Source organism: Hydra viridissima, unplaced genomic scaffold (genome assembly GCF_058129835.1).
Source record: "Hydra viridissima isolate aposymbiotic clone 2 unplaced genomic scaffold, HvirCarnegie_v1 scaffold_16, whole genome shotgun sequence".
Taxonomy (NCBI): domain Eukaryota; kingdom Metazoa; phylum Cnidaria; class Hydrozoa; order Anthoathecata; family Hydridae; genus Hydra; species Hydra viridissima.
The window spans coordinates 4078151-4103032 of NW_028324315.1; the positions used below are offsets into that span (position 1 = coordinate 4078151).

The following is a 24882-nucleotide window of genomic DNA, read 5'->3' on the forward strand; positions in this document are numbered from 1 at the left end:
CAACGAGCTACGCACAAGCCGCCTACGCTCCGACCCAGCACGTGGAATACAAAGTTCCACTGAAAAACACGCTTATAAGCCCGCTGCAAACACGAGCGAGTTTAACAGATGTTCTTATAGCAATAGAGGAACGGGATTTAGACAAGGATCTGGATGGAGTGCAACTGATCAGGGGAAACAGCACCCTTGAGGTCGTAATGAAGACAGAGAGTGCGAAAAACAAACTTATTGAAGAAGGACTTAATATTAAGGGACTCCACCATCGCTTTCAAAACTCGACACCTAACAGGATGCCGAGTAGGAGAACAACGGTGTCATTCATCGGGTTTTCCATAGAAGCAAAGAACTACCAGGTCGGAAAAACCCTGGAGGATATGGGTTTTGGCAGACATCTATACACACGACCTGTCATGAAAAAAACACCAACGAAGGGGACGCCCTACTACTCTGGCATCCTTGTGGCAGTCATGGAGGACTTGCGGCCGATGCCCCACTATATTTCTGTGAAGGGGTATAGGGTGAGGGCAATCCACACCGGGCAAGGCGACGGCAGGTCAAACATGACTGCTGTGGAGAACCAACCAACCCCTGTTCACTCGGCCGAGAAGGAACACAAAACTGCAGCAAGAGTGCTAGCTGAGGAAGTCATCGAACAGGAGCTCGTTAAAATCGTAGAAGAAACGAAAGAAGAAATGACGAAAGGAGCAGCGCAGGAAACAGAAGATATACGAACAATTGAGGAGAAAGTGCCAGTCAGGAGCGACGAGAGAAAGAAAGACGAACAAACACAGGAAGTGATTGAAATCGAGATGGCGGAGGAGAAAGAGAAAGCGAAAAACAAACGAAAGAAAGCACGGAGGAAAAAAAGCCAAGAAGAAACTATCAGAACTGTGAAAGAACAATACAAAGCAGAACGTTTTAAAGAAAACACACCTGGAGTTGAGTAAGTATTTTACAAAGTCCTTTTTTTCCTTTTTACTTTAACTTTTTATTAGCATTTATGAACCATGTTGAGTCACCATCTTTTAAAAAGGAATGCGAAAACATGCGCCTTTTGACGTAAGAAATTCTATTTTGATTCTAAGGCATGATCACTAGGCTATAAAAAGTTTTTGATTAATTTGTTGTGGTTTTCCTCATGGCTGCAAAAATTCTCACGCTTACGTAAACGGTCTAAATGACGCAACCAAAAGGCATAACATAATGAAATTCTGCGTTAGCGAAAACTGCGATGCTTTTCTCATACAAGAAACTCACGGTTGTGAAGAAAACACTAAAAAATGGGCATTAGAATGGCAAAATATGACGCGAGGAAAATCCTTATGGAATAATTTTACCCATAAGGAACGCGGAGTCGCGATTCTGTTCAAAAAAGATATAGAAATAAGCGAAGCCACAAACGATAAATGCGGGAGAATTCTTTCCGCTAACCTTAACTTTAATGAAACAATCTTTCGCATAATAAATATCTACGGACTTAACAACCCGCAGAAAAAAGAAAATTTTTTTAAATCAATAGAACAACATACGCGTAAGTGCGATACCTTAATTTTGTCTGGAGACTTTAACATGGTTGAAAACCCTGCCCTAGACCGACAAGGTGGTGACCTTTTTAATAAAAACAACACCCTAGGTCAAAATCAACTAAAAAACTTTACTGAAAAATATGAATTAGTAGACATCGAAAATTAAATCCCTTAAAACGAGAATTTACCTTCGTAAAGCCTGATAAAAGTTTTAAGAGCAGAATAGATAGGATTGGCGACCGATATCTCTGCTGTGCGCCGATTATAAAATACTTACGAAAGCGCTCGCGCTAAGACTTGCGAAGATCCTCCACAAAATACTGGAACCGTCACAGACGTGTTCCGTTCCAGGGAGACAAATCTACTCTAATCTATTTTTAACCAGAGAAACAATAGAATACACGAACAACAAAAACGTTGAAGGCCTTATCTTGACAGTAGACCAAGAGAAGGCGTTCGACAAAATAGATCGAAAGTTTCTTATAAAAGCGCTTGAAAGGTTTAACCTTGGTAAAAGCTTTGTAACAGTTATAAAACAAACTATGAAAAACAACCAGTCACTAATCATTAACAACGGCTACATGGGTAAACCCTTCAACATAAAACGAGGTGTGATGCAAGGAGACCCGATCTCCCTCATGCTTTACTGCATCGCAGTAGAATTCCTGTCACTTGAATTAAAACAAAACAAAAACATAGACGGAATCCCCATGCCTGGCACCAAAAAGAAACTGAAGGTCATGCAATATGCAGACGACACTACAATATTCGTCAGGAATCCTGACTAAATTAATGAACTTTTTAAGGTATTACAAAATTTTGAACAAGCCACGGGCTCCAATGTCAACAAAACAAAAACCAAAGGACTTGCGCTCGGCGGCTTTGATTACACCACCTATGAAAACACATTAAAAGAAAATAATCAAAACAACTACAATATAAACTGGTGCAATCAAAGCGGGATAAAAATACTAGGTACAGACGGACTAACAGCGGAATTCTATAAAAAATTCTGGCCGCTGTTGACAAAACACTTTACAAATATGACAAACGAAGTACTGAACCGATCTTACTTAACACAATCACAAAGAGACGCCATTATAACATGCATATACAAAAAAGGAGACAGAAAAGACATAACAAACTGGCGACCTATCTCCCTACTGAACCTAGACTACAAAATTATCACAAAGACAATGACGAACAGAATAAAAATTACACTACCACACATCATCAGTAAATACCAGACAGCATGCACCCCACACAGACAAATACACATGAACCTACTGTACACCAGAGACATAAAAATAGCACACACTGAAGACATGAAAAACACAGCAATCATATCAATCGACCAGATAAAAGCATTCGACAGAGTAGACTGGACGTACTTATTCAAAACACTGACGAAATTCAACTACGGACCAAAGACTATACAAAACATAAAAACGCTATACACAAACATATCCACAAGAATAAAAACAAACGGACATTTATCGAGACCCTTCTACCCGACAAGAGGAGTTAGACAAGGATGCCCTCTATCCATGACGTTATACATTCTACAAGCAGACATACTAATACAAAACATAACGCAAAACAAACGCATAAAAGGAATTAAGACAAACCACCACGAAACAAAAATAACAGCTTACGCGGACGACACACTATTTTACATCACAAAACTGAAATCCTTACAGAACTTAGACAACACCCTAACAAAATTCGAAACTGCAACTGGACAGAAACTGAACAGAGACAAATGCCAAGGACTGTGGATAGGGCGGAACAAAGACAAAAAAACGGGACCGCTTGGCTTCGACTGGACTAAAAACAAAATACAAACACTAGGCCTGACTTTCCCCAACGACGGAACAGACGACGTTACAGGAAACTGGACGAGATGCACAGACAAATTCACAAGACAAATACAAAACTGGAAAAGACACAACCTGAGTATTAAGGGAAAAATCACAGTAGTGAACACCCTTATACTCAGCAAACTATGGCACACTATACAAATATTACCGCTACCAAACAAAAAACAGATAGACAAGACAATGAAACCGATTTACGACTTTATATGGAACGACGCCAAAACAAGAATAAACAAAACTCAACTACACCAGACAATACGCAACGGAGGACAAAACCTAATAGACATAACCACTAAAGCACAAACACTACAAACAAAATGGACTATCAAAATACTAACTCACAATACACAAATGCCATGGACAGACACAGCCATATATTTTTTAAACAGATACAGAAACGCAAGACAAAACAAATACACACTATACACAGTCACCACACCAAACGAAAAACCACCGATACCCAAATCCTACAGAGACCTAATACACAACTGGGAGACTTTCACCAAAGACATTAAAATACAAGACAATACATTAGAAGCAATACTGAACCAACCGATATACTACAACCCCCTACTGCCAACAAAACCCACTACAGAAAACCCGTTCCCCCCCTACCGAGACCCACAAAACACACGAAAACACAAAACATACAAATCATCGCAGACATATGTAACATATCGACACCAGGACTCCAAACAGCAGACCAACTGGAAATACCGCACAAAACATTGACAGAAATAACAAAACGGATACCGAACACATGGATACAAAAACTGAAAACGGAAACACCAGATTACGCATATCACAAATACATCCCCTCCATCCACATAGAAAACAAAGACAGAAAACTGACACAGATAACGAACAAACAAATATACCACAGAATCCTGACATCAAAAATGACACCCCCCGACAGACATATAAAATGGAACAGAAAACTACCACCCGGACAAACGCCCATAACAAAACGAGACTGGGATAGAAAATTTCAAAAACTACAAGACAGAAACCTATACAACAAAGCCAACGAAATACAATACAAATACATACACAGAAAACTCCCATCACTCAACATCATGCACAAATGGAAAAAAAAACATAGACAAAACATGCAAACGATGCGACAAAAAAGAAACGGAAACATTACAACACTGGTTCTACTACTGCCCCGACACACAGAAATTATGCATACAAACCATAAACATACTAAACTCCATATATCCAAAAGACAGATACAGCAATACCCTAAAATTTTTCCTTATGGGTATTGCAACCGCACAAGACAGAAACATAGGCGACACATGCATAGACACTTTTTACGAAACAGTGCAACACATACGAAACACCTTGACATTTGAAAACAAAAAACTGAACGCTTCACTGCACTTTAACACGCTACTAATAAAGAGACTTAGAACAGAAATGAAAACAGAAAACAAAAACCAAAACACATACAAAACCGCAATTAGACTTTGTGACGATAATATTAGACACAATACAAATACAAAAGAAAACAAAACCACCTAACCCTTTACAAATAATATCCGTAAAGAGAAATATGTAAATATGTATAAATGTTAAAAAAAAAAAAAAAAAAAAAAAATTTTATACCAAACAAAAAGTATATACAATTGTAAATAAAATTTATCACGAATATGTAAATATGTAAATTTTACCGTCCACAGCTGCGCATGGCTGATGCGACGTAAAAGGAAATAAAAAAAAAAAAAGATCAAGTGTAATATCTGTTCTTATCAGTTTAATATCTGGTACGCCGGCATAGTCCAGCTCATATATTAATCTGATTTTTGGCATTTGGTCAAGGGATTGTAGGTTTACCTCGCCCTGACCGCGGGTTGCCTCGGCGTTGAACTACTGCTGAGTGTGGCCCATTAAAAATAGAAAGAAAAGAAAACGGAACGATGCGGTTAGGGTTCAATCAAAAAACCACAATTGCGAAGATTGGGGCACGTCTGAGGCTGCCCACACAAAATGGGAAAGACATACTTACTTGACGGGGAAGTAAACCTGATCAACATTGGTCTTTTTTATCTGTCAGGCAATAGATAAGAGCAACCGTCGTCGTAAAAACATCTTTGTTTGTTTTTTATTTGCTTCACTTACGCAAAAATGGCCATGTTCGCCGAAGCACCCTAATTTGGAGGAGCGATATCGCGACTCAACAGAGTGGTGGACTTTAACGTTCACATGGATAAAGCCGAGTTGTTTAACCGTAAATACGTGAAATCAAGAGCAAAAGAGTTAAACGAAAAAATTCATGAAATCGTCGGAAGAGGCAAAGTATCAAGTTTAACTTATGCCAACAGGGGACACTGGATAGTAGAATTCCACAAAAGTGAAGATGCCGATGCCTTCATTAGTCATGAGTTTTACATAAGCAATAGCAATAATCCTATATCTAAAAGAAGACGTACCGAACAAGGTTTCTTAATCTCGGTAAAATACTATCCTCTTGTAGAAGATGAATCAATTTTAGAAAAAATGGACCCTTTTATCGAGGAAATATATAGCGTTAATCATACTACTTACGACTTCGACAGGAGTGTGAAAGACGGTAGAAGGCTTTTTAGAGTTGAACTGAGTGTTAAACTAGAAGAGGTACCTCATCATATTGAAATTGAGGGGGTGCGTATTGCGCTGCACTTCGCTGGCAAATCTTTCTTTTGCAGAGTGTGCGGCAACGCACACCCTCCTAACACCAGATGTACCACTCCAACAAACGAAGCAACACTCGCTACACAGAAGTCACAAATATCACAAATACAAAAAGCAGTGGCAGAAGCCCATAAAGTATCGCAAAAAGACGTGGAAATAGCAAACATCCAGAAGGAAACCACTATTATAGAAGAAACAATTGTACTTAAAACAACTAAAAAAACAGGAGAAAAAGAAATCACCACAGTAGAACAAAAGCGCGAAGCAAAGAAAAAAGAAGAAAATAATGATACTATAGACTTTGAAATTCAATCTGACGAAAAACTCCTGGAAATTACGAGGAAAGCAAACGACTTAATGAATAAAAGAAACCGAGATAGAGAATATGAAGAAAGCAGTAGACGAGTCAAACTAGGCAAAGAGAGAGAAAATACGACTAAAGACGACGAAACGAATTCAGAGAAATGGAAAAAAGTGGAAAAAACACCGAAAAGAAGCGCATCACCACAAACCCCGCAAAAAACGGACATAAAAAAGAAACTTCAAAATCAAAAGACGCTTAACCAATCGATCGGGTGAGAAAACTTCATATCCTTTATCTTCGCGCTTAATAATTTACGCGCCTTTTTTTTTTTTTTTTTTTTTTTTTTTTTTTTTTTTTTCTCTACTACAAAGTTCCGCGTTTTTTGTTTTTTTATTTTTTTTTTGTGTTTCCAATATTTTTTTTTTTTTTATATATATCAAAACAAATAATAGAGATAGAAGACCCATCAGGTCGACGGCACTCACCTGTTAAAAATGAGCAGCGTAAAAATTTATTCAGCAAATGTTTCTGGTTTAAAAAACGAATTTAAAAGAAAAACTGTACTGAAAAACTTTAAAAAACTTAAAAGCGATTTTATTTTCATCCAAGAAACTCACCTTAATCAAAAAGAAAGTCTACATGTGGCAAAAGAATGGAACGCCTCTGCGTCCTTTTCTTCTGGTGGCGAGAGAACACGCGGCACCGCAATTCTATGCGCTAATTACCTCAATGAAATTTTCTTTGAGCATGCTGATGTAAATGGCAATTTCAACATTCTGGCTACCAGAACAAAGGAACAAAAATTTCTCTTAGTAAATATCTACGCCACATCTGGTCATACAAAACTGCAACAAAACGAAAGAAAAAATATTTTTCAAAAAATAATAAAACTATTGCAAAGTTTTGATCTGAGCGAGTATTTATCGTCTGTGGAGGAGACTTTAACATGGTTCTTAACGATGCCGATAGATATCCCAAACTCTATAGAAAAACGTGCGGCTCGTCACAGAGCCTAAAAAGTCTCCTAAACAGATTCGACCTCGAAGATATGTGGCGTACCTTTAACATCACCAAAGAGGAATTTACTTACAGATCTACAAACAACGTGACGCATTCTAGGCTAGACAGAATCTACATCAGCAAAAGCGCAAGGCAATATGTAACAACTAGCCACGTGCCAGCGACGTTCTCGGAACACTATAATGCCATAACTGCCAAAATAAGACTTCAAAAAGTTGATTTCGGTAAGGAAATTTGGATCCTAAATAACAAACATCTGAAAAATGAAAACTATCAGTCGCAACTTAAAAATCTCCTTTCAAAAGAAGTCGAACAAAAAAAACAGCTTTGAAAACATCACCGACTGGTGGGAAGCGCTCAAAAAAGCAATTAAAAACCATGCTCAAGCTTACAGCAAAATAGAAGCAAAAAAAAAAAGAAAAGAAGAGTACAAACTGAGAAAAAAACTAAAAAACGCACAAAAAAAGATGCATAAAAACACCAACATGGTGATTCTTTGTAGAGAACTTAAAAACAAATTAGAGCATTTTGAAAAAAATAGAGCGATAGGAGCGGCGATACGCGCAAGAATTAAATGGAGATATCAAGGCGAAAAATGCAACAAATATTTCTTAAATCTCGAAAAAAACAAATTAGCAAAATCCGTCATTACCGAAATGAATTCGGAAGCCGGAGAAACAAAAACACACTCCCGCGACATTATCGCTGAATTCGAGAACTTCTATAAAAAACTTTATAATACCGAAGAGAGAGACCTCTCAAGCCAAAAGCATCTTTTCCAAAATACTGAATCCAAAAAAATATCAAAAAACAACAAAAAAATTCTCCAAAAACCGATAAAACTATTTGAAATAAAGAAAGCGATAATAGAACTGGAGAACAATAAATCTCCGGGATCCGATGGACTTACCGCGGAGTTTTACAAAGCCGGCTTTCCTCTTTTGGGGGAAGCGATGCTTGCTTTGTACAACTCCGTCCTAAAACACGGCGAAATGACGGAGTCACAAAAACAAGCTATAATTATATGCCTCTACAAAAAAGGAGAAAAAAAAGATATTAATAACTGGAGACCGATATCTCTCCTGAACACTGATTATAAGATACTGTCGAAGGTCCTGGCCAACAGGTTGAGACATGTCCTCCCGTAAATAATTAGCGAATGCCAAACGGCATGTATCCCGGACAGGACCATCTATGACAACCTCAGTTACAAGAGAGATATCATAAAAATAGCCCATGAAAACAAAATGAACGCCTCGATAATCTCCATAGACCAGGTGAAGGCCTTCGACAGGGTGGATCGTATTTTTTTATTTGATAGCCTACGATTTTTCGGCTTCGGTCTTCTATTTACTAACTTTATAAAAACGCTTTATTACGACATATCCGCGCGCGTCAAAATAAACGGTTTTCTTTCTAAAAATATCAAAGTAATCAGAGGAGTAAGAAAAGGTTGTCCCCTTTCAATGATGCTTTACAACATCCAAGCTGAAATTTTTGCGGGCTATATAAGAAAAAACCCAAAAATAAAAGGAATTATAATTAACAAAAATGAAACAAAAATACTTCAATATGCTAACGACACCAATTTCTACTTGATAGGAGACGACTCGATTACCGAACTTGGACACGCACTAGACATTAATTACAGAGCTACTGGAACAAAACTGAACCGCGACAAATGCCAAGGACTGTGGTTAGGTACCAACATCATTCAAAACAAGGAGGACTACCTAGGCTTCGAGTGGGGAGATCCCTGCTTCAGGAGCTTAGGAGTTCTCTTTTCCAACAACAATGAGTGCAGCGCCCACAAACAGTGGAGGGAAGAGGTAGGCAAAGTTCGAGAGGAAATCCTCAAATGGTCGAGGGTTAAACTCTCCCTTAAGGGCAAGGCGCTAAGCATAATCCAGTCGCTACTTAGTGGCATGTGGCACCTTGCCTTTACCCTACCTCTACCCTGCCAAAAACTTATTACCAACCTCGAAAACATCATTCAGAACTATTTGTGGGACAACAAAAATATCAAAACAAACAAAAACATCTCCAAACTGCCGATTAAAAAGGGTGGACTCAAAAAAATAAACATCAGCGAAAAGCTCAAATCCATTCAAGCGAGCTGGGTGTCCAAACTTTTCAACGGCAAAAACACAGGACCTTGGCGCGACACAGCCGAACACATACTCAACAAATACAGAAACGCCCGTTCAGGGAAACCTAGTTTTTCTGACCGCACACTCAAACGCCACTCTCAAGACCTTACCTCTATACTACAGACAAATGATTACAGACTGTGTTGAACTTACAAAAAACGAAACGCATAAACATCTCACCATAGAACATATACTGCGACATTTCATCTTCGACAACCCAGCTCTACGTAAACAAAACAAAACTCTTAGACCGACAAACAACGCAAAACGAAACGAACTTATAAAACTGGCCAACATCTCCAACGTGTTCAAACCGGTCTTCCTCGACAACAGAATGATAAACTTAACCAAAAAACAACTCGACAAAATCACATCCTTCCTCCCCCCCCCCCCCCCTCCGACTGGAAACACAAAATTGAAAACGAACACCAAAACTAAGACCTTAACAAAGCTAACCTGAATTTAACGGTGTCGAAAAACTTAAAACTAAGCATACAAAATTTAAAATCCAAAACTGTCTATAAAATTCTAATGGAAAAAGAAATTGCAAAAACAAAAACGCATTTTTTAAAATGGAATAAGATTTTCAAAAACAGCATGCTTAACACTACCAATAAGGAGTAGGAAAAACTTTTTTATAAAATACACAAAAGCCAAAACAACAATAAAGCGAGCGAAATTAAATATAAAGCCATTCATTTTGCATTGCCCACAAACGCAATTTTTAAAAAAAGAGGTTACGCCAATGACGAACTATGCTCGCAATCCATGAAAGAATGCGAAAATCTACCACACGTGTTGTTCAACTGTGAAAAGGTGCAACCTTTAATAAAATACGCAGTCTCTTTTTTAAACATCTTGTATCCTAAAACCGAAACTTTTAAAAATACTTCTAAACTCTTTTTGTTTGGACCTGATGATAGCGCGCATGAATATAACTTTTCAAATTTTATTTTTAACGAACTTTTCTTCCACATATATTGTAACAGAATGAGAGCATATCATGAGCGAATCATGATCTCGAAAGAGAACCTCCTAAGAGAATTCGAAGGTAAACTAAAAAAAAAAATAAATACCGAATACCAAATGGCAAATAGCAAAAGGAAAAACACTTTAGAGGAATTTCTTAACGAAACTAAAAACATTTGGAACGAGGAAAATAAACTAGATATAAAACTGAAACTAAGTAGTTTTCTGCGATGATCATAAAAAGCTCTTATTCGTTGAAACTTTTTCATTTTTCTTTTTCTTTTTTCTTTTTCAGTTTTGTGTTTGGACTTTTAACTTTTTATTTTTATTTTATATTTCGTTTTTCAAAATTCGTCGTTTTTGATACTAACGATTTTTATCCAACAATCAGTGAAGAACTGTTAAGAATAGTGATGTCCTTTGCTGAGAAATTCGTTTCTATTACAGCTGAAGAAAAAAGAATAGTATACCACTCTAGAAAATCTCTTCTGTTTCATAGAAATGAGACATGGATGAAAAAAGGATGCGGTTTATTTGATGTAACAATGCACAGTGGGCCAGAATGCACTTTTACTGGACAAAATTCATAACTAATTTAATATTAGAGCTATATTCACTAAAATTAGTATGAGTACTAATATGATGTCTGCGCTTTTTATGAAGGTAATATTTTTTTATTTCGTTGCTATGGATACCTTTATTTTGCTTAGCAACAACAACTACTTTTGTTATCTGCAGATATTTTATAAGTGCTATATTCACTAAATTTGGCATGAGTACCAATATGAGATCACACTTCTTACAAAAGTGATAATTTTTTAAATTTAGTTGTTATGGATACTTATATTGCTTAGTTACCGGATACTTTCCTTAGTTACAAAGTGGTAAAATGATATTTGAATATCTTATCGGATTTTTGACCCACCTATATTGAATAAAAATTGAGTATTTAGGTAAATAATGTTTTAGGAATAATAAAAGCAAAAAATAGTGCAAGAAAACGTTATCAATTTTAAGTTACATCAAAAAATTATAAAACAATAATATCGTTTGAAGATTGTTTAAGTAATTGTAAAACATCTGAAGGAAATGCTTTATGATTTGTTTGGTGTGATGTTGATTTACGCAATGATGAAATAACAGGATCACTGGAAACTAGGAGTCTATTGATAAGATCAGTATTTGTTGCTTTTCTGGATGTTTTTCGGCTGAAATTTTCGCGATAAGATTTAAAGTCTTTATTTCTAGCCTCTTGAGCTTCCTCTGACATAAGTCCGATGGGTAATGTAAGGCTTTTAATTATGTCATGTCCATGTATCAATACTTTGTGAACTGATTGAGCCATGTAATACCATGGATAAAGGGACACATATAGTCTAAAAGTGTCAAAACAATAATCCTTGAACTTTAAGCAGTCTATTTCATATCCTGAAGAGAGCGTTACCAAGATAATGTAAAATCTGAATATAAGGTTTTGGTCAATACCCAGAATTTCAGCTGTTTGTTCATATGCTGCAAAAGCACGCCTTGAGGTATTGTCATCATTACTTGTTCCAGAACCACCACTTTTAGGGAAATCAACAACAAGTCCCATTTTGTTCATAAAATCAGTCTGAATCTTTTGTTTAGCTACAGATGCCTTTTCTTTGTGTTCTTTAGATCTTGCTTGCCACTTTCTTGTTTCTTTTTTATATGCAATGTGCAACAACATCTCAAAAAATCGAATCCATGCATGAAGACTGGAAAGACCATATTTGAACTCTCTGTTAGTATAATCTGTATTAAGGATATCAAGACTATTCATAATTTTTGGAGAGACACCACACACTGAACAGCATTGGTATGACTTATTTTTTTCAGATAATATTGTTTGAACCTTCCCATCAATCATTGTAAGTTCAATAATACAATTCACTTCAATAGAAGATCCGCAAACCTCTAATAAAATCATACCCAAGCTTTCTATCTCACTTTTAATGTACTGATCTTCTTCAATCACAGATTTCTTGGATTCCATTTTGTATGCAAATCTTATGGGTCTACAATAGGCTGTGGAGGACGACTTTTGATTTCTCCAAATAGGCACCTTTTCGTTGCTGTTGTTAAATCCAGTCAAATCCAATGGGACAAGACAAGTAATAAATAATGATTCTTCACGCTTTAAATCTCTGTTAATGTCGGATTCTGATAAAACTTGTTTATAAATGCTTTGGCCAGTAGCACCATCAAAACCAGCCTTACACGTTAGTGTCATTGTTCTTATTGCTTTGTCGTTCAATATCAAGTGCCTTAGCTCAGGTTCCTGAACTGCACAGATTCTTTGCAAAGTATGAGTCATTAAATCTTTTAAAGGAACTGAAGCTGAATAGTCCTCCACTGTTATGTTTGCAGGATAATATTTCAATTTTGCATCTCTGACATCATTGTAAGCGGGGTAGATGTTATATTCTTTCTCCAAGGCTCCGCTTCTAATCAATTGATAGGAAGCTTTTGTCAGACTTGCATCAATTATTAAAGCCAGTGCTTCGTCTGCTGAATATTTAGTTGCTTTATCTGTATTTGATATATTTAAAACATTCTTGGCAGCAATAACAACAGATTCATGTCTAAATTTTTTATTAGCAGCAAATAATAATTTATTGGATGAATGAGATTCAATTAAACAAGATACACGCCGTTTTTTAGTTTTATTAGAACTATTATCAAATGCAACTGGTTTTCGACCGCGTCTACTTGCAGTTGGTTCATTGTCTTTTTTTCTGACAATTAAATATTCATTAAGGCAGTTCACAAACTTCTTTTCAAAATTTTTTACAGTATAGTTTGCAGATTTCCACTTTTTTTTATACAAGTAAACAAATTGTTGAACAGCATGTCTAAAATCAACGTCTTTAAAATCAGCAAATTTGGGCTGAATAAATTTTAATATATCTTCAGTAATATTTTGTTTTGAAATACTAAGATTGTTTTTTTGGAGAAAATTATGAATGTCTAAGTTTAACAAAACCATATCTAAATAATTATTGTAACAATTATTTTGTATTTAAAAGTAAAATGTTATAATATATATGCCGCCTGGACTACTAATACTTGTTAGTAATTAAGTTACTACAAGTGTTAGTAATTAAAATTAAAAGTAATTAAATTGCTGTCAGTGTTAGTAATTAAATTACTAACAACTACCGAAAATATGTTGTTGCTATGTTATGCAAAGTAAGGTATCCATAGTAACCAAAAAAAGTTAACCTCATAAGAATTCTGAATCTCATTTTAATACATACCCCCAATATTGTGTATTTAGCGCAAGTAAAATACTGTTAAAACAACGTTAATGTAAAAATGAGTTGTTGCTATGCAAAATTTAGTACCATAGCAACCAAGTTAAAACATACATAAAATCTGAACGGGGATTTAAGGGGACGAGCAATCAATTAAAACTCGATTGAAGCATCATATAGCTCAAATAAATATAAGACAACACATGGCAAATTGTGGTAATTATTAGTTATTGTGCGGCAAAAAATAAGTTTCTTAAGAAATTTTTTTTTTTAATCTGTGATTTTCAAAGTATAACTGAGATAACATGCTATGACAAATTTATTTCACACATTGGTTTTTCTTATCTCTAAATATTCTAGAAAAACATGTACTAATTTTTTGTTTCAAAAACGTAGATGTAATTGAAATATAACACAACGTTGATGTCACCGTTAATTACTTATTTATAATTTTTTTTTTTTTTTTTTAATTTTATCTCAATATTCAAATGCTTAGAGTCCTGGTAACTAAGGGATTTAATATAAATAAATTATCAATAGATTTCTCCTAATATATGTAGATAGTAAAATTAAATAGGTTTTCAAGATTAGACAACTAAAATTTTTCCCATTTTGTCCACCTACTGGCCCACTGTGCGCTGTGAAGACATAAAGACACCCCGCGTAAGAGACTCTAATTCCTTACTCCAAAACTTTTTTCTCCTCCGCAGAGGCAAAATAGAAAAAGGAAATCTCTTCTGTAGCGAAGCCTTTGCTACAGAACTTTCCTTCTTTTTCACAGTCTATCTCCTTAGCGAAACTCTTAAGATATACAGCTTTTCCTGCATATCAACTTTATTTCTAAGCCGAATTTACTTCGCAGGGTTTTCTCACAGATTTCCTTTGACAAAAATCTGAAATCTCTCACCTAGCTAAAAACATACCATAGCTAGACCTATAATAGAAAAGAGCAAACAAACTTATCCAGTTTTTTTTTCTTTGCTCACACTGCTCCTAAAACAACAAAAAATGTCAGAAGCAGATATAACTCTTATCAAGGAGACCAAAACTCTCATGGCTGAAAGCTCGAAGCTTGCTCAGAGCATTAATAACGCCACATTGATTTTCACAGCGCCACATTTTACAGACCAAGGGTATTTGAATAATAATGACCAGAAACTACCCTCCAACCCAGACCCCCGAAATCCAAAAGATCTAGGAACAAAATCCTTTGCGGATGCGCTAAAGCACAACAATTCCAAGACAACCCAACCAACCAGCCTATCAACAACAACAACCTTAACCCTAGCACAAAGAAAAGAGGAAATACACAATAGGATTTTCCAAACCTACTCTTACACCCCAGACCAATCCCCCCAAGGAATAGAAAAAAAGGTCCAGGAAATAACAGCAACGATTTCAAAAGAAATAGGAGCAGGAACGATCAACTCTATACAATATAGAGGAAAAGGAGAATACACAATCGAAATGAAATCAAAAGAACTAGTTTCAAAAATCTTAACAAAGAACCTTCACTTCCCGGGAGATATACAGAAAGCCCAGGTGAAGCCAAGAAGAAACAACACCCTCCTCATCACAATAAAAACTGATGCCTCAACGATGAACGAGGAAATAGCGCAAGCCATCCAACCGTATGGTAAGATCCTTGATATCAGCTACGGATACTATAACAACAGCAAGACCATACGAGACGGCCGTAGACTTGTACACCTAATACCAACAATAGACGTACACAAAATACCCGCCACAGTACTAATAGACTTCAGACAACATCAACTCTATTTCAAGGGCAAGATAACCCAGACAAAACCAGCTCAACAGGAAACGGAAAAACTTCTCCAAGACCTAGAACTGTCAGACTCAGAACCTGACTCCGACCCTGACACCGACGAAATGACACTGGACTACGAACCAACAAAACAAAAAGACAACTCAAAAAAAGAACCAAAAACACAGAAAACAGCAAACAAACAGCCCACTAAAGACACCACAAAAAACGTGACAGAAAAACCCACGCTACCAAAGGAGAAAACAAATACCCCATCTCAACTCCCAACTGCGGTCAACGCAAAACAAAAGATCAGCTCAAACACAACACACACACCAGTCCCAACAGAAACCCAAGAAACACAACCAGGAAACACGACAAATGACAACACGCAAACCACAGACGAACAACCACAAACAAGCACTCCTTCCTCCACCACACCCATGGACACAGACAACCCTCCAAACGAACACACACAAAAACCGACAAAAAGAAAAAGCGAAACAACACTGACAAAACATGGAAAACAATGCCCGGAAAACCTTACAAAAACAAAAAGAAAACCACACGGACGCTAACACAAAACACCCAGACACAAACTCAAACCGAAAAGAGACAAAACCCGAAACCCAAAACAAAATCCTTCACAAACAAAACCTAATATAAAAATGACTACGAAACTTATGACAATAAACACAGCAGGAATGCGAAGTAGACAGAGACGGAGACAAATCCTACACACAATGTGGAACTCTGAAAATGACATAATTCTACTACAAGAAACGCATATATCCCCAGACCTTTACAACGAAACAGAAAAACTGTGGCCAGGAACCATTCTCTTCTCACCAGGAACAGAAAACACGGGAGGGACAGCCATATGTTTTAGAGACAATTACCCGACAACAAGCAACGCCATAACAGACAAAAACGGACACTACCAAATACTGGATGTGGAACTTCACGGACACAAAATAACACTAACAAACGTCTACGCCCCATCAGGAGGACAATACAAAAAACAAAAAGACAGAGAAAGACTGTGGACGCAGCTACAAAACACCCTAAAAGACAGGACAACGCCGGAGAGCATACACATACTTGCCGGCGACTTCAACATGACAGAAAATGCACTAGACAAAACTTCCATAAACGAATACTTACAAACTTGTCTATCACAAAACTCCCTAACAAAACTCAAACACACTCTAAACATTGAAGACATATACCGCAAACAAAACCCATCGACCAGACAATACACTTACCTACATCACATCACAACGACCAGGACAAGACTAGACAGGATCTATACTTGCAATAGTATAGGTCATTACATAACAAACACAAAAATGATCCCAACAACAATAACCGACCATTATAACGCCCCTCAAATTACAATTACGTTCAACAAAATAACGCGAGGGAAAGGACTATGGATCATGAACAACGCACTTCTCAAAGACAACAACTACATAAAACTAATGACAAACACAATAGACAAAAATAAGCCACAAAACCCCTCTACCGCGACATTACGGAATGGTGGGAGAATACAAAACAAACAATCAAACAAAAGACAGTAAAATACGCAAAAGCACTAACAAGACAAAAACAAAAATATGAGACATACCTACGTAAAAGACTAAGAAACACACTAAAGAAGGAAGAGAGACTGGGACGGGACGACCAAATAAGTCAACGCCTGAGAACTAGAAGAAATCGAAAAAAAGAAAGAAGAAGGTGCACGGATAAGAACAAAAATAGACTGGAACAATGACGGTGAACGTAAGATTAAACTCTTCCTTTCACTAGAAAAACAAAAAACAGCCAGACGCCAAATAACGCAACTAACAGACGAAAACGGAACAGTCAAAGACAAACAAGAAGACATACTGAACATAATGAGAAACTTCTACAAAACCCTATACAAAAACGAAACGCTAGACGAAACAAGACAAGACGAAATACTTAAAAACACAAAACTACCGAAACTGTCAAACGAACAAAAAAAAAACAAATGTGACAACGACCTCACAGAACAAGAAATAACAAAAGCACTGAATAACACAAAAAACGGCAAATCCCCGGGCTCAGACGGACTATCGCCGGACCTCTACAAAATGTTCTGGGGAATACTGGCAAAAGACTTTACCGACATGACGAACGCGGTACTAAACAGAAAACTCCTGACTCCCACACAAAGACAGGCAATACTGACATGCATATACAAAAACGGAGACAGGAAAGACATAACGAACTGGAGACCAATTTCCCTGCTAAACACAGACTACAAACTGATAACAAAAACGCTGACAAACAGATTTAAACAGACGCTACAGCACATAATCAGCAAACACCAAACTGCATGCGTACCAAACAGACAAATGCACATGAACCTCATATACACACGTGACATACTGAAAATCGCAAAGACAGAACAATACACAGACACATGCATCGTCGCCATCGACCAAATAAAAGCTTTTGACAGGGTGAGCTGGACGTACCTACAAAAAGTACTAAAAATATTCAACTACGGCACTAAAACGATAGAAAACATAAAGACCCTTTACAAAGACATAGAAACGACCATCAAGTCAAACGGGCACCTGTCAGACCCCTTCCATCCGACAAGAGGGGTACGACAAGGATGGCCCCTATCAATGATACTCTACATACTACAAGTAGACATACTATTACGAAACGTAGAACAAGACAAAGACATCAGAGGCATAACAGTTAACGAAGACGAAACGAAAGTAACCGCCTACGCCGACGACACCCTCTTCTACATCACAGGACAGAACTCACTGGTAAGACTTAACCAATTACTTGAAGACTTCGAACACACTACAGGCACGAAACTTAACAGAAACAAATGCCAGGGCATCTGGATAGGCAAAGACAGTACCACAAAAACAGGACCACTAAACTTCAACTGGAAGGAGACGCACCTAAAAACCTTAGGCGTCACCTTCCACAGAGAAGGACAAGACCAAAAACAACTGAACTGGACTCCCATCATACAAAAAATACAAAAGACAATACAAGCATGGAAGAGGCATAAACTAAGGCTCAAAGGAAAAGTGCTGGTGCTTAACTCGCTTGCGATGAGCGAGATGTGGCACACAAAACAAGTTATTCCTCTTTCAGACGAAAAAACTATTAAACAACTCAACTCTACAATACAAGACTACTTGTGGGACGGCAAAAAAACAAAGATAAACAGAAAACAGATACTCCAAACAGTTAAAGACGGAGGACTGAACCTGACAGACATCCAAACAAAATTCGACGCACTACAGGCCAGATGGGCAACTAAACTACTGACTAACACGGACAACGCCCCCTGGACCCACACCGCAAAATATTACCTTGACAAGTACCGAGACAGTCAACAGGGAAAACACACACTACTCACATACATAACAACAACAGGACTGAAAGCACTACCGAAATTCAACCAACACCTTCTTAAAGCCTGGAGCGAACTGACAGAAAACAAAACAACGAGACCCGACACCATTGAAGGAATACTGTAACTTCTTATTAGCATTTATGAACCATGTTGAGTCACCATCTTTTAAAAAGGAATGCGAAAACATGCGCGTTTTGACGTAAGAAATTCTATTTTGATTTTAAGGAATGATCACTAGGCTATAAAAAGTTTTTGATTAATTTGTTGTGGTTTTCCTCATAGCTGCAAAAATTCTCACGCTAAACGTAAACGGTCTAAATGACGCAACCAAAAGGCATAACACAATGAAATTCTGCGTTAGCGAAAACTGCGATGCTTTTCTTATACAAGAAACTCACGGTTGTGAAGAAAACACTAAAAAATGGGCATTAGAATGGCAAAATATGACGCGAGGAAAATCCTTATGGAATAATTTTACCCATAAGGAGCGCGGAGTCGCGATTCTGTTCAAAAAAGATATAGAAACAAACGAAGTCACAAACGATAAGCGCGGGAGAATTCTTGCTGCTAACATTAACCTCCATGAAACAATCTTTCGAATATGGAATATCTACGGACCTAACAACCCGCAGAAAAAAGAAAACTTTTTTAAATCAATAGAACAACATACGCGTAAGTGCGATATCTTAATTTTGTCTGGAGAGTTCAACATGGTTGAAAACCCTGCCCTAACCGACAAGGTGGTGAACTTTTTAATAAAAAACAACACCCTAGGCCAAAATCAACTAAAAAACTTTACTGAAAAATATGAATTAGTAGACATTTATCGCAAATTAATACCCTTAAAACAAGAATTTACCTTCGTAAAGCCTGATAAAAGTTTTAAGAGCAGAATAGAAAGGATTTATGTCTCTGGAAACACTGCAGAGGAGTGCGATTGCGGCATGCTTGAAAACGGCTTAAGCGACCACAGCGCGATTTACTGCAAACTCAAAATTCCAAACAAAAACGCAAAAGGAAAAGGTTACTGGCATTTAAATACCACAATTTTAAAAGATTCTAAATTTAAGCAAAATATCTCTCAAAACATTTTAGAAAGCAAAAAAAACAAACATTTATACGAAACTAAAAACCAATGGTGGGACTTAATGAAAAACAATATAAAAGAAAGAGCGATCGAGCGCGCAAAGGAAACAAAAACCGAAAAGCGTAATTTAATTGAAACTCTAGAACACGAAATTGAAAATGAAAAAATGAAGCCGAACAAAAACAGCGAAAAAATTAAGTCACTTAAAAAAGAGGCGCTTGATTTAAAATACGATGGAGGAGTTTTTGTAAAAACAAAACAGAGGATAGTGGAAGAGGGTGAAATCCCTTCCAAAGCTCTCTTTCAAATGGAAAAAAGCAACTAAAACAAAAAAACAGTTAAGGAAATAATAAGCGGGGACAGAGTCTTCAACGACACTACAAACATTCTTAAAACAATAAGAAGCTATTGTAAAAGCCTTTATAAAAACCAAAAACACTGTCAAGAAAAACAAGATTTTTTTCTAAATAAAATTACAAAAACTCTTACCGACGATAAAAACGCTTTTTTAAATATAAAATTTAGCAGCGAGGAATTGCGCAACGCCGGGAACTCCCTTACTAAAGGAAAAACACCAGGGACAGACAGTATTCCAATTGAATTCTATCAAGAATACTGGGATGTTTACGGGGAGGAACTAACAACCCTCGCTAATGAAAACCTCTTCGACAGCAAAAACCAACTGTCATGGTCCCAGAGAGCAGCTCTAATCAGTCTTCTCACAAAAGAAGGAGACTCTAAAATGATACAAAACTGGCGACCGATATCTCTGCTGTGCGCCGATTACAAAATATTTACGAAAGCGCTCGCGCTAAGACTTGCGAAGATCCTCCGCAAAATATTGGAACCCTCACAGACGTGTTCCGTTCCAGGGAGACAAATTTTCTTTAATCTATTTTTAGCTAGAGAGGTAATAGAATACACAAAAAACAAAAACATCGAAGGCCTTTTCTTAACTGTAGACCAAGAGAAAGCTTTCGACAAAATAGACCGAAAGTTTCTTTTTAGAGCGCTTAAAAGGTTTAACCTTGGTAAAAGCTTTGTAACAGCTATAAAACAAACTATGAAAAACAACCAGTCACTAATTATTAACAATGGCTATATGGGTAAACCTTTCAACATAAAACGAGGTGTGAGGCAAGGAGACCCGATCTCGTTCATGCTTTACTGCACCGCTGTAGAATCCCAGTCACTTGAAATAAAACAAAACAAAAACATAGATGGAATCCCCATGCCCGGCACCAAAAAGAAACTCAAGGTTATGCAATATGCAGACGACACAACAATCTTCGTCAGGAGTCTTGCATCAATTAACGAACTTTTTAATATATTAAAAAACTTCGAACAAGCCACGGGCTCCAATTTTAACAGATCAAAGACCAAAGGACTCGCGCTCGGCGGCTTTGATTACACCACTTATGAAAACACTCTAAAACAAAACAATCAAATCATAAACTGGTGCAATCAAAGCGGAATAAAAATACTAGGTACAAATTTCTACACGGACCTAGGAGTGACTGCTGCCGCAAACTGGCAAAAAGCCGTCGAAAAACTCAAAACTAAACTAAAATTATTCAGATATAGAAACGTCTCGCTTCGGTGCAAAGCAATATATGTAAACACGCTCGCCTTGTCAAAGGTATGGTTTATAGCCAATCTCTTCCCCCCAAGTAAAACAACGGATAAAGAAATTAAAAAACAAATATCTGTATACCTCTAACAAAGCGATTACGCGAAACCAGTGAAACGAAAAATTATAAATCTGCCCGCGTCGAAAGGAGGGCTGGGTATTCTAGATGTGGCTCAACAGTGCCTTGCACTCAGGACAAAACACCTCCTGCAAATACAAGAAATAGAGCCACCACACGAGAGTGTCTTTTTCCAAAAGTACCTTTTGGCTATGTCTCTATCCGGCCTAGCGAATAGCAAACACCCGCAATGGCACTTTTTTACAAAAAATAATTTCCCGAAAACTCTAAACAGTCCGCCTTTCTATTATAAAGACGTGATAGAAAGTCTTAAAAAAAACTTCCCCATTTTTGAACCGAAACCCAAAACAACAAAAAAAGTTTATCTGCATTTAACGAACACGCAACACAACCGCGACATTGAAAACACGGAAAGGAAATGGAATGCCACTTTTCAAAAAGTTCTGCCGTGGATGCGAATATGGCAACGCAGCTTCAACTCCCACGCGCAAGGACCTAGCCAAAACACGTCGTGGAGACTGCTCCATGACAGTCTCCCGACCCTAGAGAAAATAAAGAATTGGAAAAAGAACCGCGGACGAGGTTGCACGTTGTGCAAAACCTGCAACCTTTCCGAAAATACCTTGCACCCTTTCTTGCTTTGTAAAAAAGCGAGAGGGGTCTGGACGGCCTTTAAGAAAATCTACGAGACACTCCTACCGCAAAAAAGTCAACATTGTCCACGTGATTTTTTGTTTAAACATTGAAAACCTCCCGAAAAACAACCCCATAGCCAAGCTAGTAGCAACAATTACGAACGTAATAATAACTGAGCTATGGAGGTCGAGAAACCTAAGAGAAAATGAAAACAAGAGCGAAACGACCTCGAAAGTAATAGAAAACATAAAAAGAGAAATAAAATACCTCTGTAAAATGAAATATAATAAATACGCAAGAGAAAACGAAGTGGAAAAACTCCACAAAGTATTTTCTATAAATAACGCCTTAATTGATGAGAACAATCCAAACCTAATGTTTATGATTTAAAAACCACCTCCTCACGGATATGTCCTAAGGATCCCCGTGGGACCGGAGGATGTATGTTTTTACTTTAAGGGCGTGGCTTAATAACCACGCTTGTATATTTTAAACTACGACACCCTCACGAATAAGTCCAAAAGATCCCGGTGGATCTGGAGATGTATGTATATATTTTAAGGGCGTGGTGTAATACCCACGCTTTTATATTTTAAACTATGCAAAAAATCTTAAGGATCTGGAGGTAATTTTTTTCTGAGTGTTCAACAGATTGTTGTAAAGTTACGTATCAAGCATACATCTCTACTTTTGAAATTAAATGTGCACATTGACTATTTTAATAAGGAACCAGGCCGTCAATGTGCATTATGCCATTTAAATTTAAGACTGCTGCAAAATTCTTTCAAACTTGCAAGATCCAGAATTTTTTATTGCTGAAGATGTTAAAATGTCATATTCACATTATTTAAAAATTGATTAAATCTCTGATAATAGAATGTTGTTTGATCTAAAAGTTCATATTCACTTTTTCCTTTTTTTTTTTTTAAATTGTTGATTACTTTAGGTTATGCGTTTTTTTTTTATAATTTTTTTATTTATTTATTTATTTATTCAAAAATTATTAGGTTATACATTTACTTTTTAGTTTTTAAAAATTAACTTTTATTAAAGGTTTTTTTTTTTTTGCTGTAAAAAAGTTGGCCCCCCACAAAAAAATCCGGTTGCGAGATGAATGAAGGCCTGTCGTAGAGAATGCCATGCATAGAACCAATTTAAAAGGAAAAATTCAGATTGAAGTAAGAAACTACAGTGTTTGATGGTGAAGTTATATCAACGTCTTCTGGTCATTCGATTCTATCAAGATCTTCTAGAGAAACGATAGTTAACTATGTTTATCATACACTGAAAAATTGGATCGGGCAAAAAGAATGGAGGCTTAAGACCAACGTCATGATAAATCGTACGAAGCAACTCCTAAATTGAAACCAGCAGGTATGGCTGCGAGTCAATAAAAAAAACTTGGTTCAGCGTTGGTTTTAAAAGAATTCAGCAAAAGTCCATCTCGGCCAGCTAAAATTAACGAAAGCTTAATTTTTACCAAAAAAAGAAACAGTAGAAGCCGAAGAAGCATTTGAATTAATAATGGTTTCTAATTTTATTATCGGAAATGGAAATGCAACATGGCATTTCCATTTCCAATAGCGTTGCGCATGTACCATTAAAAAAACTTATTAGAACATATGACGAGACGTATTGTACAATTGCAAGAAGAAGTGATTTCTCAGCAGATGGAATCACTTTATACTAATAAATTTATTATTAATTATTACAAATATATTAATAATAATAAATATTAACCATTAATAATAATTATTATTGACCATTAATAATAATTATTATTAACCATTAATCATTATTATTACTAACCGTTAATCATTATTATTAATCACTGTTATTTCAGCATTAATTTACACAGAAGAATTCAGCATCGACGTAAATTTCCTCTTCCTCTTGAGGTAATAAATTTATTAAAAGAAATGCTACCTATTGCCTCACAACATCAACACAGTGAAAGCGAAGAAAGTTGTGATGAAGAAAACAACGACGATGGTTCTGAAGAACTGATATCTATCAACCATTTAGATTTTAATGAATTGGACAGTGAAATATAATTTAAACTTATGTGGTTTTTCAAATATAAACTAATCTTTTCGTTTTTGTCGAAAATAATTATAAATGACAATATATAAAATATAATTATGTCTTTATTATATTTTCTTCATATAAAATTTAGTTATAACATGTTAAGTACATAACTAGTAATTTTAAGAAATAAAAATTGTTAGTTATTTTGTGTTGTAATAAAAGTTATTAATTTATGTCTAAGGGCCTGTTTATATGGAAAGCGGGCTGGCTCGTTTGCCGAGCCAGCCCGTTTGCCGAGATCTCGGCGTCATCAATATTTTAACTTAATTTTATTTTGCGTTTATATGAATAAACGAGCTGGCCCGGATAGCAATCCGGGCTAATTCGTTTATTCATATAAACGCAAAATAAAATTAAGTTAAAATATTAGTAACGT

At 36.5% G+C, this 24882-nt stretch overlaps 5 protein-coding genes and 1 pseudogene across 10 annotated transcripts in view; 5 read left to right on the forward strand and 1 right to left on the reverse strand.

Annotated features, from left to right (window-relative positions):
- Positions 1-24882, forward strand: part of LOC145199530 (uncharacterized) — a 300653-nt gene that overhangs the window by 74722 nt on the left and 201049 nt on the right. The gene's annotated exons all lie outside the window — the stretch shown is intronic.
- Positions 1-24882, forward strand: part of LOC149877590 (uncharacterized) — a 375375-nt gene that overhangs the window by 36606 nt on the left and 313887 nt on the right. The gene's annotated exons all lie outside the window — the stretch shown is intronic.
- Positions 1-24882, forward strand: part of LOC149877591 (uncharacterized) — a 127978-nt gene that overhangs the window by 36599 nt on the left and 66497 nt on the right. The gene's annotated exons all lie outside the window — the stretch shown is intronic.
- LOC149877593 (U2 spliceosomal RNA) lies at positions 5076-5301 on the forward strand (annotated as a pseudogene).
- Positions 5612-24472, forward strand: LOC149877594 (uncharacterized). Its single transcript, XM_090074240.1, has 2 exons — positions 5612-6654; positions 24262-24472. Exons 1-2 carry the CDS (start codon positions 5612-5614, stop codon positions 24470-24472), a joined length of 1254 nt encoding a protein of 417 aa, XP_089930366.1.
- LOC149877595 (uncharacterized) lies at positions 11553-13532 on the reverse strand. Its single transcript, XM_090074241.1, has one exon. It carries the CDS (start codon positions 13530-13532, stop codon positions 11553-11555), a length of 1980 nt encoding a protein of 659 aa, XP_089930367.1.

What these genes read in the sequence shown, in the direction of transcription:
- LOC149877595 (XM_090074241.1), bottom strand. Translation starts at nt 13,532, where the DNA reads ATGGTTTTGTTAAACTTAGACATTCATAATTTTCTCCAAAAAAACAAT.
- LOC149877594 (XM_090074240.1), top strand. Translation starts at nt 5,612, where the DNA reads ATGGATAAAGCCGAGTTGTTTAACCGTAAATACGTGAAATCAAGAGCA. An exon ending in ACGCTTAACCAATCGATCGG is followed by an intron (nt 6,655 to 24,261) that starts GTGAGAAAACTT and finishes CTGTTATTTCAG; the next exon opens with CATTAATTTACACAGAAGAA.